Source organism: Meriones unguiculatus, chromosome 6 (genome assembly GCF_030254825.1).
Source record: "Meriones unguiculatus strain TT.TT164.6M chromosome 6, Bangor_MerUng_6.1, whole genome shotgun sequence".
Taxonomy (NCBI): Eukaryota; Metazoa; Chordata; class Mammalia; order Rodentia; family Muridae; genus Meriones; species Meriones unguiculatus.
The window spans coordinates 10,467,830-10,484,576 of NC_083354.1; the positions used below are offsets into that span (position 1 = coordinate 10,467,830).

General features: G+C 44.5%; 1 protein-coding gene across 1 annotated transcript in view; it reads left to right on the forward strand.

Moving 5' to 3' along the window:
* Positions 1-16,747, forward strand: part of Slc17a5 (solute carrier family 17 member 5) — a 39,732-nt gene that overhangs the window by 14,767 nt on the left and 8,218 nt on the right. Inside the window, exons 5-9 of the mRNA XM_021656487.2 lie at positions 1,418-1,504; positions 4,061-4,179; positions 5,438-5,596; positions 7,027-7,159; positions 10,871-11,018. Of these exons, the coding sequence (XP_021512162.1) occupies positions 1,418-1,504; positions 4,061-4,179; positions 5,438-5,596; positions 7,027-7,159; positions 10,871-11,018 (646 nt within the window). The remainder of the gene's footprint in view (positions 1-1,417; positions 1,505-4,060; positions 4,180-5,437; positions 5,597-7,026; positions 7,160-10,870; positions 11,019-16,747) is intronic.

Sequence of the window (16,747 nt, forward strand, 5' to 3'; positions counted from 1 at the left end):
ATAACATGGGATTCATGTGTAAATTATCATTTTACTTCATTATGTAAGAAGTACCTGCTTGTTTTTCATTAACTGAATGGAAAATTTTCTACCTAACTAGTTTTAAATACAGTGGTTTGTTTTGTTGTTGTTTTGTGTTGTTTTTGAGCCCAGGCTTCTCTGGGTAGCCCTGGCTGTCCTGGTACTGGGCCTCTTCACTGCAGTACTCCAGCCAGGGTAGGCCCTGGTACATGGTCCCTGCCACAGAGTTCAGTACTCAGTGACCCTGCAATCTATTGTTGAGGCTTTAACTCTGTCCCTTTCTTTTATCCACGTGAAGCTCCCAGACCCGTTGTCTGCTTTCCTGCTTTCCTTGGTTTCTCCTGCCTCCGCTTCCTGCTCTTGTGTGGGTTTTTGAGACAAGGGTGCCTCTGCCTCCTGAGTACTGGGACTACTGATATGTCCCACCTCAACCCCCCAACCCGCTTCCTCATTGTCTTTCTCTTGTTACTGCTCTGGAACTGAAACTTAACCATCTTTTCAAAGTCTGGTTGCTGCTCCAGACATCTTTCCCTCGCTTTGGGAAGTCAGAAATAATTCTTATGTCTGAGCTCCACTTTGCTCTGTGGTCCTAATATGTAACTGTCATTGGCTTATATCTTTCTCCTACCTATGACTAAAACATGGGCTCAGAAAGCTTGTGTCTATAATTCCAGGACTTCAGAAGTGGAGGCAGGAAGATTAGGAGTTCAAGGTCGTCTGTAGCTTCATATGGAGATCAGGGCTATGTAAGACCCTGTCCTAAAAAGTAAATAAATATCCTCTAGCCAAGCAAAGTAGTTCACACCTGTAATCCCACTACCTGGATAGCCGAGGCAAGAGCATTTTATTTCTGTAAATCTGAGACAAGCCTGAGCTACATAGTGAGTTCAAGACCAGCCCAGGCTTCAGGGTACAATCCTGTCCCAACTAAAAAAAGAGGAAAAATAATAATAAAAATACAGACTATCATTTCACTCCCATTGCATGTAACTAAAATGTCTTCCGTGGTAGAAATGTATTATTTTGTTTCTAAAACAATTGTTTATAATATATAAGATTATGAAAAGCCTCATTCTTATTTCAACAAGCACACCCCTACCCGCTGGCCTTGTCCCTCAGCCTCTTAGTGCTGGGATCACAGCACGTACCACTCCTCGTGGCTCTCATACTGATGGGCATCCCTTAGTCACTAGCGTCTGCACCGCTGTAACTACTATAACTGTAGTTACCTACCTTTCCTAGCTTGCAATCCCATAGGATTTTTGTCCACACGCAGCCGCTCCTAATTTCGTAGTTCTTTCCATGCTGTACCCACTGCTCCATCCTCCCTCAACAGTAGATGCTGTGTTTGCTCACCTTTCCCCAAGGCTTATAGAGTCTCCCGTGTTGATCTTAGGAGCACAGCTCGGGACAGTGATCTCGCTCCCTCTTTCTGGAATGATTTGCTACTATATGGAATGGCCGTATGTCTTCTATCTCTTTGGTAAGTGTAACTTTTTAACCAAACTATAACATAAATTAAAATTAAAAAAATGTAACAGTGGTTGATTACACTTAAATGTGATTCTGTCTCCCAGCTTCCTAACTTAAAGACTTTCATAATGAACATGGAGGCAGGCTGGAGTCGTGAAAACTTAGTAAAAGGTTTCTGAACACACAGTGACCAAACATTAATGCATAGTCAAGCATGTAAGAAATCTGAGGTCCTTCTGGCCACACTGGCCCAGGTTGTGTCATGTGACTTCACGTTAGCTTAGGTTCTGAGGGAACATGGCACTTTGGACACACGTGCTGTCGAACCACACAATACTGATGAAGGCAGCCGGGACACCTCAGCTCAGATTCAAGCACCTTGCACGTTATGAACCATAGTGTTTTCAGGGTACGTGCAAAGCTGTCTGCTGTTCTAGAAACATAATAGTTTACGATAGTAAAAAACGGTATTCTCCTACTATAATTCTTCAGCATGTAAGTATCAAATCAGTGTATCTTTGGGTTGGATTGGAGGGTGTGATTTTAAAAACCACTGTTTTGAGCCAGGTGGTAATGGCGTATTCCTTTAATCACAGCACTTAGGAGGCACAGGCAGGCAGATCTCTGTGAGTTCAAGGCCAGTCTGGTCTACAGAGTGAGTTCCAGGACAGCCAAGGCTACACAGAGAAACCCAGTCTCAAAATAAGAAACAAACAAACAAAATTATTGTTTCAGTTACTGAGTTGGGATTCATAAGAAAGAGCTGTTCAATGAGTTTGGGCTTAGGCTTAGAAGAGACTCTTTGAAATGGCCCTATACATGCCTCTGCCATCTTGTATTAGCCATGCATACGAAGTGGTGTTCTCAGAGCTGACCATCACAAGATCCAAGCCAGCTCTGAGAAGCCTGGAGGATGCTCTGCACACTGCAGGTGGAAGTATTCGTCCAGTTTTAATGCTTTACATGAAACACATCTGTCTCAGTATGCAAATTGTCTTTTATCCTTCAGATAAGTGGTAAAATGAAATGAATAACAAAGAACTTAAAATAAGCTTCTTTTATTTGTTACCAGTAAATATTTGATTTATAGTATCATTTTATGTACCTATATAGACAGAGTTGTGTAAAAATTTCTCAGCAGAAAGATCTTAAATGCTGCTCTAGGCTGGGCCGGTGGTGATGCACACCTTTAGGCCCAGCAACGGCAGGTGGATCTCTGTGGGTTTGAGGTCTATAGAGCAAGTTCTAGGACAGCCAGGAAAGACTACATAGAGAAATCCTGTCTCAAGACGTAAAAAAAAAAGAAAGCACTTCTTTAACTCACTGAAGGAATCATTGCCCAAACACAGTGTTCTAAAACACTGAAAACCTGTTTCCCAGGTTTTTACAGCTGACAGGATCTAGCCCAGTTTGACCTGTTAGCTTTAGAATGTGCTTCTGTAGAAACTTGTTAATTCCAGGACTTTAGTGTCATACTGTGAAAGGTTACTGTCTGGGGGTTATGAAAATGCGTGTTTTTGAAAATACCTTTGTTCAAGCAAAATAGAGCAGTTCTCACCTGAGGGATTTAATCTTATTCCTTTAGAGTGAAGGCATTTCATTTCTCAAATTGATTGACAGGATCAAACATATTCTTAATAAATTATATTTTTACACAGTCATTTTTTTTATAGGAAATAGACTTTCAAAATGAATGAAACAGACATGTGGTAGTATATATGGATATATGTTGTAGAAATTTATTCCTTTTTTGTTGTTTCACTTTGTTTTGAGACGGGGTTTCTCTGTGTAGTCCTGGCTACCCTGAAACTCACTCTGTAGACCAGGTTGGACTCAAATTCACAGAGATCCACCTGCCTCTGCTTCCTTAGTGCTGAGATTAAAGTGTGTGCCAACACTGCCCAGTCGGAAATTTATTCTTAAGGGATTTTTCTTGTCCAGAATGCACAATTCGTAAAGACAAAATGTAAATTTAATATTTGGATGTCAGGGCATAGGAAGAGACAGGGATTGGGACTAACTATTAATTATCACAGGTTTTTGTTTTTTTTTTTTTTACAATGAAAATGTTCTGGAATTAATTATATTAGCATAATGAAATAAGAATAAAAAAAAATGTTCTGAGCCAAGAATGGCCATAGTGATGCTTGGGAGACTAAGGCAGAAAGATTCAAACAAAACAAAAGTCTGTCTGTAGACCCTAGACCCTGATGAGGTCTGTCTGTGCCCCCTGATTGTCTGAGTCTTTGATTTCATGAGCGTGTTTTTGAGGCTGTGTGTGGTAACACATACCTTTCATGCCAGCAGCTGAGGCAAGAGAATTGCCTTAAGTTTAGCCTGAGCTTCATAGGGAATACCTCACCAGCCAGGACTACATAGCAAAACCCTGCCCCAAATCATTTCCCCGAGTGCATAGAGAGTAATAGTTACTATTCCACTGAATAGCTGAAGCTTGAAATCAACTCTGATTTGACATCACATTTATAGATATGGAATCTTTTCAAGATGTGTACAAAATGCTGTGACACATTCAATTTTTATTTAACTGTTGTCTTTCTATTTTAAGGTGTCGTTGGAATAGTTTGGTTTATTTTGTGGATGTGGATAGTTAGTGATGCGCCAGAAACTCACAAGACGATCTCCCCTTGTGAAAAAGAGTACATTGTTTCATCCTTAAAAAATCAGGTATGGACTTTGGTGCATGTTAAAACTTGACAAAACAATTTTTTAAAATACATCTTTCTGTTGTGCATGTCTTAGGGCAAATTAGGGTGAGCAAGTGAAATAAATATCTAAAGTACTGGCTGAGAACGTGCAATTCTTTCTAAACTGAAGCTGATTTCTTCTCAAGGTTGTTCTGGGAACTAAGGGCATTGCTCAGTGGTAGAACCTAAACACCCAGGAGTCCATCTGCGTAGGCAGATCCAAACTGAGGACAAACAGATAAAGAAGGTGCCATTATTAACGCCCTTGAATTGGGGGATTCTGTCATGTGTGACTAGCCAGCATTCTCAGGGGCCAACACGTTTATTAAATATTAGTAGCTTAGCGTCTTAGAATAAAAATGAATATAAAGAGAAATTCTCCTGTCTCTTTAAACTGATTTATGTTTATATTTTTAAATTAAGTGCATTTGTCTGGGTGTCAGCATGTGCATGAGAATGCCCTCGGAGGCCAGAGGTGTCAGGTCCTCAGGTGTTATAGGAAGGTGTAAGCTCCCCATTGTGGATGCTGGGGACCAAACTCAGGTCCTCTGCAGGAGCACGCACTCTCAACTGCTTACCCTTTTCTCCTTCCTCCTCATATGGCTTTCTCTGACCCAGTGCACATCTGCACACCGCTGCATACAAAGCCCTCGCCTGGCTTTCGCTCTTTGTTCTGTTTCCATCCCTAAGATGGCAGTATTGTCCAACTAGCCTCAAACCCTGAGCCTAAGTCACCCGCCACCCTAAGTCACCCGCCAGCCGAAACCTCGTGACTGGCGAGGCGGCAGGTGTGCAGCCCCACAGCCAACTTGCAGGTCTTATAAATCATTTCAATGTAACCAAGACTGGATAATGAAACACAGATTCTAGTAAGACCTTCCAGGCTCTCCTTTTCCCGCAGGTCAGCCTCCAGCTGTGAAAATGACGCTGTCCTCTGTTTTACACAAGCATTAATGTTTAAATCGGCACTGACACTTAACAGCTTTCATTAACATTTATAACTCTATTTTACCCATGTTTTCCTATAACCTCAGTCATAGATTCTCTGGTCAATATTTTTAATGAAACAACTAAAATTTATTCTCTTGCTACTTAGCACTTCGCAGAGTTGATTTTCAGATCTAGAATGTACCATTGAGGTTGTCGTTCTGCACTCTAGGCTGAGCTTCAGCTAATGAGGTGTGAAGTTAAGTGTTGACGGAGCTATGGCTTCTCCTAACTCGGCCTGTTTCCTTCAGCTTTCTTCCCAGAAGGTGGTGCCCTGGGTGTCCATCTTGAAGTCACTACCACTTTGGGCGATTGTAGTAGCACATTTTTCCTACAACTGGACCTTTTACACCTTATTGACCTTATTGCCTACTTATATGAAAGAAATCCTAAGGTTCAACGTTCAAGAGGTAAGAGAAAACGATCATCCGAGAGAGAATGTTTTTTCAGAACCAAACACACGCCTTATCACCTGTGTCAGATTCAGGCACTTCCTTCTGTGCTGGCTAGTTTTTATGTGCACTTGACACAAGCTAAGTCATTTGAGAGGCAAAGAACCTCCATTGGGAAAATGCCTCCGTGATATCAGGCTCTAGGCAAGCCTGGGATTCATTTTCTTGTAGACATTTTCTATATAGACAGATAGTGATTGATGGGGGGAGTGCCCATTGTGGGTGAGGCCATCCTGGGGATGGTGGTCCTGGGTTCTATAAGAAAGCCAACTGAGCAAGCCAGGGAGAGCAAGCTGTAGGTAGCACTCCTCCAGGGCCTCTGAAGAAGCTCCTGTTTGCAGATTCCCACCCAGTTTGAGTTCCTGCCTCGGCTTCCCTCGTGGACTGTGATTCATGATATGTAACCAAGCAAACCCTTTCCTCCTTTTTTCCTATTGCTTTGTCACAGCAATAGTAACCCTAAGATACCTGTCTTTTGTATTCTGATATACTAAATTTTTTTTTTTGCTTGTTTTTTTCTGTTGTTTGTTTGAGACAGGGTTTCTCTTTGTAGCTCTGGCTGACCTGGAACTTGCTCTGTAGACCAGACTGGCCTCAAACTCACAGAGGTCCACCTGCCTCTGCCTCCCAAGTGCTAGGAATAAAGGCATGTGTCACCATATCCACCACCTCCTCCAAATGAGTGTGGTGTGTGTGTGTAACTGAGACCCTAAGACCCTATCTCATTGAATGTGAATAGGGTTTGAAAAATAAATCTGCATAGAACCCCAGTTCAAACTGACATTTTCCTTTAAGATCAGCATGTACATGAGACTCATGAAATGTCCTTTGCTCACAGTACAGCTTATTCTGAGAAGCTTGTATGTCAAATTGTTTATGAAACTTTAAAGCAACTGGCAGGGGTGGCACATGCCTGTAATCCCAGCACTCGGGAGACAGAGGCAGGCGGATCTCTGTAAGTTCAAGGCCAGACTAGTGAGTCCAGGATAGCCAAGGCTACACAGAAAAAAACCCTGTCTCAAAAGAGCAAAAAATTAATAATTTTAAATAACATTTTGGAGACAAAAACTGTTCTGGATCTGGGGGTCGGTACAAGGTGGAGGCAGGAAATAAGGCCAACTTGTTCTGAGGAAGCAGTGCAGGCTGCTAGGGAGACTCTCCAAGTCCATCACGACCTGGGCAGACCGTGCTGTTTCCCTGAAACCGCCTGTTGCAGAGATGAGTCAACTTAGTCCCTCGATCCCTGCAAATGCCAAACGCTCTTTCCGTGACATACGAACATTACCAACGCATTGCTCCACCACACAACTGCTGCTTTCAAATAGTCAGGTTGGCGGAGGCTCCTGTGTTCTACCTTAATTAATCCCGCATCTCCTTCCGTCTTCCAGAATGGGTTTTTATCTGCATTGCCTTATTTTGGCTGTTGGCTATGCATGATTCTCTGTGGCCAAGCTGCTGATTACTTAAGGGGCAAGTGGAATTTTTCAACTCTAAGTGTTCGGAGAATTTTTACCATCATAGGTAAGTAAGATGAATCAAGTTTTGGTTTTCTTTCCCAGTCATACCCATGACATAACAAACCCTTTTGCCAAAATGTGAGATTTCCCCCGACATAACCAATGTTTCAGCACACAAGCTGGGTGAAATGGCTAGACCTCACAAGACTACCCCTTCCAGCTCAGAGGCTAGTCACAAGAGCCTGGCTGTGACCTATACTTTTAACTCTAAATTAGGGTTTCCCAGCCTGTCCCTGGGCTCAGTTAATTTGCTAGACTGACGCACAGAACTCGGGGGACAAACTTTATTTCCATCTACTCACTTATCGTAAAGGATGTTACAAGGGGCCTACAGAAAAATCCTCAGGGCGAGGTCTACAGGAAGGACTGTGGAGCCACCTCTCTTCATACGTGTGCCACCCACGGGACCTCCACACGGGGTTCTGCCAGCCCAGGAGCTCACCTAAACCTCATCCATGCCCTTCGGCTTGTTTGTTTGTTTGTTTGTTGTTACAAAATCCGACCATGTGGCCAGGCTGGTCTGAAACTCCTCGAAGTCATGCTATCCTGAGTCCTGGAGTGACAGGCAGAGTTACTGGTTAGTCAGTGGCTTAGTTGCTTGTTTCTTTTTTTTTTTTTTTTTTAATAATTTTATTTTATTTACATTGGTGTTCTGCCTCGACATATGTCTGTGTGAGGGTGTCAAATCCCCTGTAACTGGAATTACAGACAGTTGTCAGCTGCCCTGTGGGTGCTGGGATTTGAACCCAGATCCATTATGGAAGAGCAGCCAGTGCTCTTAACCACTGAGCCAACTCTCCAGCCCCCTAGTTGCTTGTTTCTAAGACTGATGCTTCATGCTGTACTGCCTAGGTCTGGCTTCAGTTCACACCCAACTGCCAAGAGCTAGGATTACAGACCTGGACCACTCCACCGCAGTGGGATGTATTTATTTTGTGTGTCTGGCCCTTTAAAGGATCCCCAGTTGACCCTATGACCTTCAGTGTCAGTTGCCTCTTGGACTCCTGGGAACAGGAGAGGATATATATATTAAAAAAAAAAAAGCCAGCAGAGGCTGAGAAATATTGACTAGGATTGGAGTGGGATTGGAATAGGATTAAAGCAGGGTCAGAGGGTAGAGTCAGAGAAGACAGTTGGTGCAGGAGGAAAGACTGAGTAGAGCTGGAGAAAAGAGATTGAGCAGAGTGAAAATAAGAGACAGCTGAAAGCGAATTGGGCAGGTTGGGGAGATAACTCAGAGGTTAAGAGCACTGTCTGCTCTTCCAGAGGTCCTGAGTTCAATTCCCAGCAACCACATGGTGGCTCACAACCATCTATACTGGGGCCCAATGTCCTCTTCTGGCCTGCAGGTGTACATGCAGATAGAGCACAAATATACATAAAGTAAATAAATGTTTGGGATTTTTTTTTTAATTTCTTATGGACTGGAGCGATGGCCCAGAGGCTAAGAGCACTGGCTGTTCTTCCAAAGGTTCTGATTTCAATTCCCAGCAACCACATGGTGGCTCATAACCATCTATAGTGAGATCTGGTGCCCTCTTCTGGCTGCCGGCACATATGCAGGCAGAATGCTGTATAAATAATACATAAATACATTTTTTAATTAAAAAAAAAAAACAGTTGGTGATTGTTGAACCAGGAGAAGCTGAGCTGAGTCAGGGAAGATATTGTTAGAAGAACTAATATAAAGAAGCAAAAAAAAAAAAAAGAGGGAGGTGCTACAGTACCACACCCACACCTTAGCCTTTGGAGATTCTGGAGCAGCTTCGTGATACATGATTGAGTAATTCATTGGCCCTATGATCAATTAAACCTTCAGGCCCACCCTTCACTCCTCCTCGGAGACTGGTCCCTTTGCCTTTTTGGTAGCCAGTCACTGTAGCACAGACTTGTAGTCCCACCTGTTGGGGAAGCTGAGGCCAAAGGATCATTTCAGACCAAGAGTTTAAAGCTGGACTGGGTAACATAATGAGACTCCATCACCAAAAGAAAAAGACCTGGAGTGCCAGGCCTGGTGGTGCATCCCTGTGATCCCAGGGCTTGGCCAGTAGAGCCAGGCGTATGTGAGGTACGAGCTCTTCCTCTGATCCGTACCTGGCTGGAGGCCAGGTTGGGCTCCCTGAGATGCTATCTAAAAATACAGGGAAAAATCATACTGTCTAGGGCCACTGGTCCCAATGTCACCAGTCATGTTATTAGCACACAAATGACAATCTTAATACTCCAGAAATTCCAGAGGCATGAGGGCCCGGCGCCAAGAACTGGAGCAGAAAGCAAGAATGCAAGTCTGTTCGTGTTACAGTAAGAAAAGGCAGCAAAAAGTAATCCTTTACCGTATTCACATATGGAACCCAGCTTTGGTTCCCACACCCACAGCTGCCTGTAACTCCACCTGCAGGGCATCCAGCACCCTCTTCTGGCCTCTGCGGGTACTGGAAAGTACTCACAGCATGCATAAGAAGAGCCTGTTTTAAGTAAACTTTGTCTGTGCTTGGTGATATAGTCCCTTAATTCCAGTTCTTGGAGGCAGAGGCAGGCAGACGGATCTCTGTGAGTTTGAAGCCAGCCCGGTCTGCATAGTAAGTTACAGACCAGAACTACATAGTAAGATCCTGTCTAAATAAGAAAGCGTAAATTTGGGGACTAGAGAGATGGCTCAGCCATTAAGAGAACTGGTTCAGTTCCCAGCACCCACACAGCAGCTCTGTAACTCCAGTTCAGGAAATCCAGTCCTCTCTTCTAGTCCCACAGGCACGAGACATACAAAAGGTGCACAGACATCCATGCAAGTAAAACAACCATACATGTTAAATAAAATTTGGGGAGGAGGGCGTGAGACAGGGTTTCTTTGTATAGCCCTGGCTGTCCTGGAACTCACAAAGATCCACCTGCCTCTGCCTCCCGAGTACTGGTGGGCCACCACCGCCTGAGTAAATAAATCTTTTTTAAAAAAACCTATATGGTGAAAGGACCCATTCTAGGTAAATTCTAAACACAGGTGCTGAGCACTTCATGGGAGTTGCCATCCTGTTCATATACTTCCCTGAGTTTATGCATCTGTAAATGAAATAATTGCCTTTGGGTGCAATCTGATTTTTTCTTCTGTAGACCACCTCTGTGTGATAATATGCATATCAACTCTCAGAACCAAGATGGAGCAGATTTCTAACTGCATCCAAAAAAACTTGGTTATTTTTCTGAGTGTGTGTGTGTGTGTACATGCACGCATGGATTTGTGCCACTGCAAAAGCCGCTGAAATTACAGATGGTTGTGAGCCACCGAACATGAGTGCTAGGAACCAAACTCATGTCACCTGGAAGAGCAGCGAGCACTCTCAGCCACTGAGCCATCTCTCCAGCCTAGTGGAGTTTATTGTATGATTTACCTACTTTGCTTATGTGAGCTGCCATCACATATTGTATCAGCTGTTGCTTCTCCCTTCAGCCCTGTTTCACAGTCTTTCCCTCCTTGACGGTCAGCTCAGTAGATGTCGACTGAGTCCTTCTCACACACAGATTGAAAAGCATGGCAGGGGAAGGGTTTCCTTTTCTTATTTCATGAGGCTGTCCCATCTTTCCAGGCTGTCTAGTGATGAAGACTCTTCCAGGCAGTTCAGTGTGTCTGCCAGTAGGTGGCAGCACTAGCCAGTTCAGGTTTATACAGTTTTAAACTGAGCAAATACAATAATGGCGCTTCTTTTTCTCTTAATTCCAGGGATGGTTGGCCCCGCAGTTTTCCTGGTCGCTGCTGGATTTATAGGCTGTAACTATTCGTTGGCTGTTGCATTCCTAACCATCTCCACGACGCTGGGAGGCTTTGCCTCCTCCGGATTTAGCATCAACCACCTGGATATCGCCCCTTCGTGAGTACACCTACAGAGGCTTACTGGGAATGGCTTTCATTTTTCTCTTCCAGTCTCAGTAAAACATAGATAACATAAAATTCTCCACTTTAGCCGTTCTTAAGTTCTGTGGCCTGAAGGATGCCCTACTGTTGTGTAGCCAACCTAACTACAACCGCTCAACTTTTACATCTTCCCCAGTTGAAACTCCGCGTCCTTAAACAAACACTAATGGCACGAATTTCCCCTCCTCTCCCACCCTGGCAGCCACCGTTCTCATTTCTGCTTTCTGTGAATCTGACTGCTGGAGGAACCACTTTCTCTTTTGGCTAGATTTCAGTTTACACAGCAGCAAAAGTTCTCACATCCAGCAGCCACACTTACCGTGTTCTCCTGCATGTGGCAGTGACCGTGTAACTGGGGTCTGTTCCGGCTAGAATAGGCCCTCTGTGAGGCCCCATCCTCGGGATTTACCGTGGTGCTTCACACATAGAAGGCATTAATTGAACAGACGAAGGACAAAGCCCTTTTTGTCAAAGACAAAGCTGCGCATTTAGCTCAGTCGTTAGAATGCTTGCCTAGCATTCACAAAGCTAAGGATTCCGTCGCCATCACCTCATAAACTGAGCAATGCAGCACACACCTGTCATCCCAGAATTTGGAAGACGAATACAGGAGAATCAGGGCCAGTCGGGGACACAAGAGACCATGCCTCAATAAATAAATGAATAGATCAACAAACAAATAAATAAAAATGGGGCCAGCAAGATGGCTTGGAGGCTTAGGAGGGTAAAATTATATATATATAAAATATATATATATTTTATATATGTGTGTGTGTGCATATATATATATATATATATATACATAATAAATGAGGAAGTAGAGGTAGAAGGAGCAAAACTTGAGGCTCAGCCTTGGCTGCAGTTCAAGGCCAGCCTCACCCATATGAAACCGTGTCTCAAAAAACAAACAAAAAAAAAAACAAAAAAATTACAAAAGAGTAGAGCCGTTGACCTGCCCAGTTGGTAGCACATCACCTGCATGTAAACACAAGGGTCTAGAACTTGGGTTGCTTACTAATCTCTTGCACAAACATTTTCTTGTTTGTCCTATACTCAGGCCAGTGAGGTAGCTGGTGCTCTTGACTTCCTTTATAGACGCTCAGGGAAATAAGTAGCTGACTTAAGGCCACACAGCTAATCTCTAATCGGAACCAAAATCTTACTGTAAGGCCAAAACTGTTTCCACATCTACCTCTCTGGAAACATTCTTTGAGCCACATACTTCTAAATTTTTTTTTCCAGCTGAGAAGATAAAGGAAGGGGCTAGACTGAGTATTTCACCCCAGAAGATTTGGGGTACTTCACTTATAAAAAGCAATGGATATCTGTTTATTTGAGGGGAATTGAAAGGTGGGTTCTTTTAACCTTTGAAAGACCTCAAATTGTACCTACCCAGACCTCAGAGCCCTCTGACTCCTGTGAATGCTCTCTACTCAGTGAACACACTGAGATAAATCCTTGTCCGTACCTCTCAGAGAGACCCTGAGCAGACCTTACCAGGCCTGGGGGCACACTCCTATAATCCTAGCTGAGGCAGGATCACAGAAAGTTCAGAGCCATCCTGGGCTACATACTGAGACTCTGCTAAAAACTCTTGTTGTTGTTTATTTTTTGAGACAGGGTTTCTCTGTGTACCCCTGGCTGTCCTGGAACTCCCTCTGTAGACCAGGCTGGCCTCGAACTCACAGATCTTCCTGCCTCTCCTCCTGAGTGCTGGGATTAAAGGTATGCACCATTACCACTGTTTCAGTTTTTTGAAAAGAAAACCTGAGCAGACCTTTGAAATTATTCTAATCTGTTCTCATTTAAAAAAAAAAAAAAAAAAAACATGAAAGTCAAACAAGATTGAGGTTTAATCTTGGAGAGCCCAGCTGGCAGAGCTCCTTCCAACTCGAGAGCCTTAGAGCTCCGCAGATGACTGTTCCCGGCAGACACAGATCACACGACACCAACCCAGTGCGGTGGCTGGCACCTCTAACTCCAACACTTGCCCCTCGTTTTCAGTCACAAAAGTAAATAGCTGCTGTTGGAAGAATTTACACTGTAGCAGCAACTTTAAAGTAACTGTGAAAGGGGCCGGACGTGGCAGCGCGTGCCTGTAATCCCAGCACTTGGATCTTCGTGAGTCCGAGGCCAGCCTGGTCTACAAAGCTAGTCCAGGACAGCCAAGCCCACACAGAGAGACCCTGTCTCAAAAAATAAATACATAGATAAATAACTGTAAAATATAAAGGGAAGAATTCAGTGGACTTTTCAAGCTAGGTACTGTTTGGTGAATATACATATCGATGAGGTGCGAACTAAAGGAATTCAATAATGAAAGGACACTGATTGCCCAGAATTCAGTGATGATTTGAAAGATGCAGACGAAGGGGAATAATAAAGAACATTTCGCCAGGCGTTGCTGGTTCACACCTCTAGTCCCAGCACTCAGGGGGCAGCAGCTGACAGACCTCTGTGTGAGGCCAGCCTGGTCTACAGAGTTCCAGGACAGCCTTGTCTACAGAGTGAGTTCCAGGACAGCCAGCGCTACACAGGGAAACCCTGCCTGGGGTTGGGGAACACTTCAGGTTGAAAGAATCGAGGCACTAGACGCTGTTCCTTTGGAAAGGAGACAGAGAGATCCCTATTTTATTAACAAAGACCCTCGTAGCGACTGGGGCATCCCCAGCTACATACCTACTGAGTTCAAGATGGCCGAGGCCACCTGAGAGAAACCCTGTTTCAAAGAACAGCCGTAACAGTGACCAAGAGTGGAACTATTGGTTTTTCCAGTTGTCAGTTACCACACTGCTTATCTAGTATTTGTTGTCTAGTACTTGATAGCTTACTAGCGACTTGTGCGGGCATTATCCTGTTTGTCCTGAAAACAGTCTAAGGAGGCAGGTGGGTGTTCTAGAACCATTTAAAGACGGAGAGAACTTTAACATTTACAGAATAGGAACCAAGCCTGATTACCCAAAGGAGATAGACAGTAATTTTAAAATTGAGGGTCTGGGGCCATGGCTCATGGTAGAGGACTTATTTGGTATATGCAAAACCCTGGGTTCAAGCTTCTGGCAGTGCAAACAATAAAGAAGGGAAATACAGTGGTTAGTGTTGCTCAATAAACAAACAAAAAATCTAGAAAACATTGCAGCTGAAACATGTTTCCAATTATGCAACATAGAGGCTCATGGCGTTCTAAGTTGGAAGGATTTTGAGCGACCCCATCAGTGTGCTCTACAGAGCAGGGCATCAGCCGAGCGCTGATGAGAGAGGCAGACTCTAGGGCTCCACCACAGACCTAACAGGAAGCTCCACTTTGAGATCCTTAGGTGAGTCTCTCACACAGTGAAGTCTGAGGCGCTGATCCAGTTTATTTATTTGTAATGTAGACAGTGTTCTGCCTGCATGTACACCTACATGCCAGAAAGGGGCACCAGATCTCATTATAGATGGTTGTGAGCTGCCATGTGGTTGCTGGGAACTGAACTCAGGACCTTTGGAAGAGCAGCCAGTGCCCTTAACCTCTGAGCCGTCTCTCCAGTCCTCTGGGACACATATTGACGAAGGAAATATTTTTGATTTGTTTTTGTTTTAAGATAAAGGAAACCTAGCTGCATGGTCACACACGCCTGTCATCCCAGCACTCAGAGAGGCACAGGCAGGCAGATCTCTGTGAGTTCGAGGCCAGGCTGCTCTACAGAGTGGGTCCAGGACAGCCAAGGCTACCCAGAGAAACACTGTCTCAAAAAAAAAAAGGGTGTGTGTGTGTGTGTGCTTGAGAGTGCTTGATTTTGAAACAGGCTAGCCTCAAACTTGTACCAGTCCCCTCCCTCAACATCCTGCCTGCTGGGATTGCAGGTATGGTGAGACCACAGTTTCCCCATGGTTAGTTGTGTCGCCCTGGACCTGGATAGGTTTTCAGTTGCTACGTCCACAGGCATCTTGCACTCCAGGACCAGAGCGTTCTGTCTCAGTGTGCGCAGCGTGCTTTCTCATCGGCCGCCATCAGCCCTCTGGGACACTTCCTGGCCGAGGATAGTATAAATGCTTGAATGGGCAGTCGGTGCCAACGTTAAGCACTTCACAGCATTCATCTGGCAGTGCCGCAGCTGGCTCCTCCTCCTGCCAAGGTGCTAATGGTTTAAAAAGAGAGAGAGAGAAGTCCTGCCAAGCTTGGTTAATTTAAGACGTGCTCCCTGAGGGGAGTGAGCCAAAAAGATCTTGGCTTGGTTCTTGTATGATTTATATATGGAGTTAAACTATAAAAATATGGATGTTTGTGGATAGCTGAGTTAGGCACAGCAAAGTTGTTTATTATTATTATTATTATTATTATTATTATTATTATTATTATTATTATTTAGGAGTCTTTCCATTTAAAATAAAAAGGCAATTTCAGGTCAGAAGCTGATAGCCTGGATGACCAGGGTCCTGGTGGAGGTTGTGGTGTCCCACAGTAGGACTGTATGGAATAACAAAACATCATTTGGGCCACACATTTTCAGTCATGTTGGTGTCCTCTGTAAAGCACTAAAACTCCAGCGGGACTTTGCAGGCATACAGGTAAACTTCATGAAAATATGCTTACCACGCCATTTCGGGGAGCTTCAGTTAGCTGAAACCCTCCACCTTTACATCTTCTTAGCTAAGTGTCAAGCTTATTTCAGGGAGCACTCTAAAATCCAAGGCTCTAGATCCTACTATGTGCTTGGGCTGCAGGGGACAGAGGATTAGACTGATGCATCAGCCATGTAATCGGTGAAAACCAGAGTTCAGGACTGTCCTAAACTCGGTCGAACACGTCACTTCAGTAGAGAGAGTAGTTTATAGAATGAACCGGTACATACAGCAGTCTGTAGTGAATCAGCAGCCCTGGGGTGTAATCCAAAATGTCACACTTGATTCCACAAGGACAAAAATCCCTAATCAGAAACTGGCAACTTTGGATCCAGTGTACGGGAGAGACCCCTGCCCTTCGTGGAACTAGGCTCCCATGGTCAGTGTGGACAGGGCCTGGTGGTCCATGCGCTGGCTGAGACAGCTGTGGCTTGCATGCCACCTTGCCTTAGTCAACACCTGTGTTGCCTGAGGCGGTGGACAGAACCGAGGAAAGTGAAGCCCCAGTTTGCAGCGAGGTTGCTCACTCAGAGCCAGCAAGCTTGCGTTACAGGACAGTTTCCTATTTTGCTCACCTGGAGGACAATACGGATTCTGTGACAGTGGCTCCCTGCGAGCTGCAGAGACGGCTTCCTGGAAGAGGGGCAAAAGCAGTGGTAGGGTACAAGGAGTGTGGCTTTCAGGTGGCAGTAACAGTAGGCGTGAGAGGAATGCTTGCGGCAGATGTGAGCCCCTGGAGGGAGAGCAGTGTGGCTGTGACGGTATGGGTGTGCCATTCTTAGACGCAAGGCTGGCCAGACAGTAGCACTTCATCTCTTTTATTTAGTTGTTTAGTTTTATTTTTGAACACAGGGTCGTCTGTAACCCAGGCCGGCCTTGAACCCAAGAATGGTCTACACTTCTGAGCTCCTGTCACCTCCTCCCAAGGGCTGGGATTACAGTAGGGCACCACCCACCATGCTGGCTGTTACAGCCTTCTGGAGATAGATGTTGAATGATCCTTGTAGGCTTCTTGGGAGAGGAACGATAACCGCCTAGAGTAAAGTGTGTACATTCCAAAAGGCAGCCCAACCGTATTGA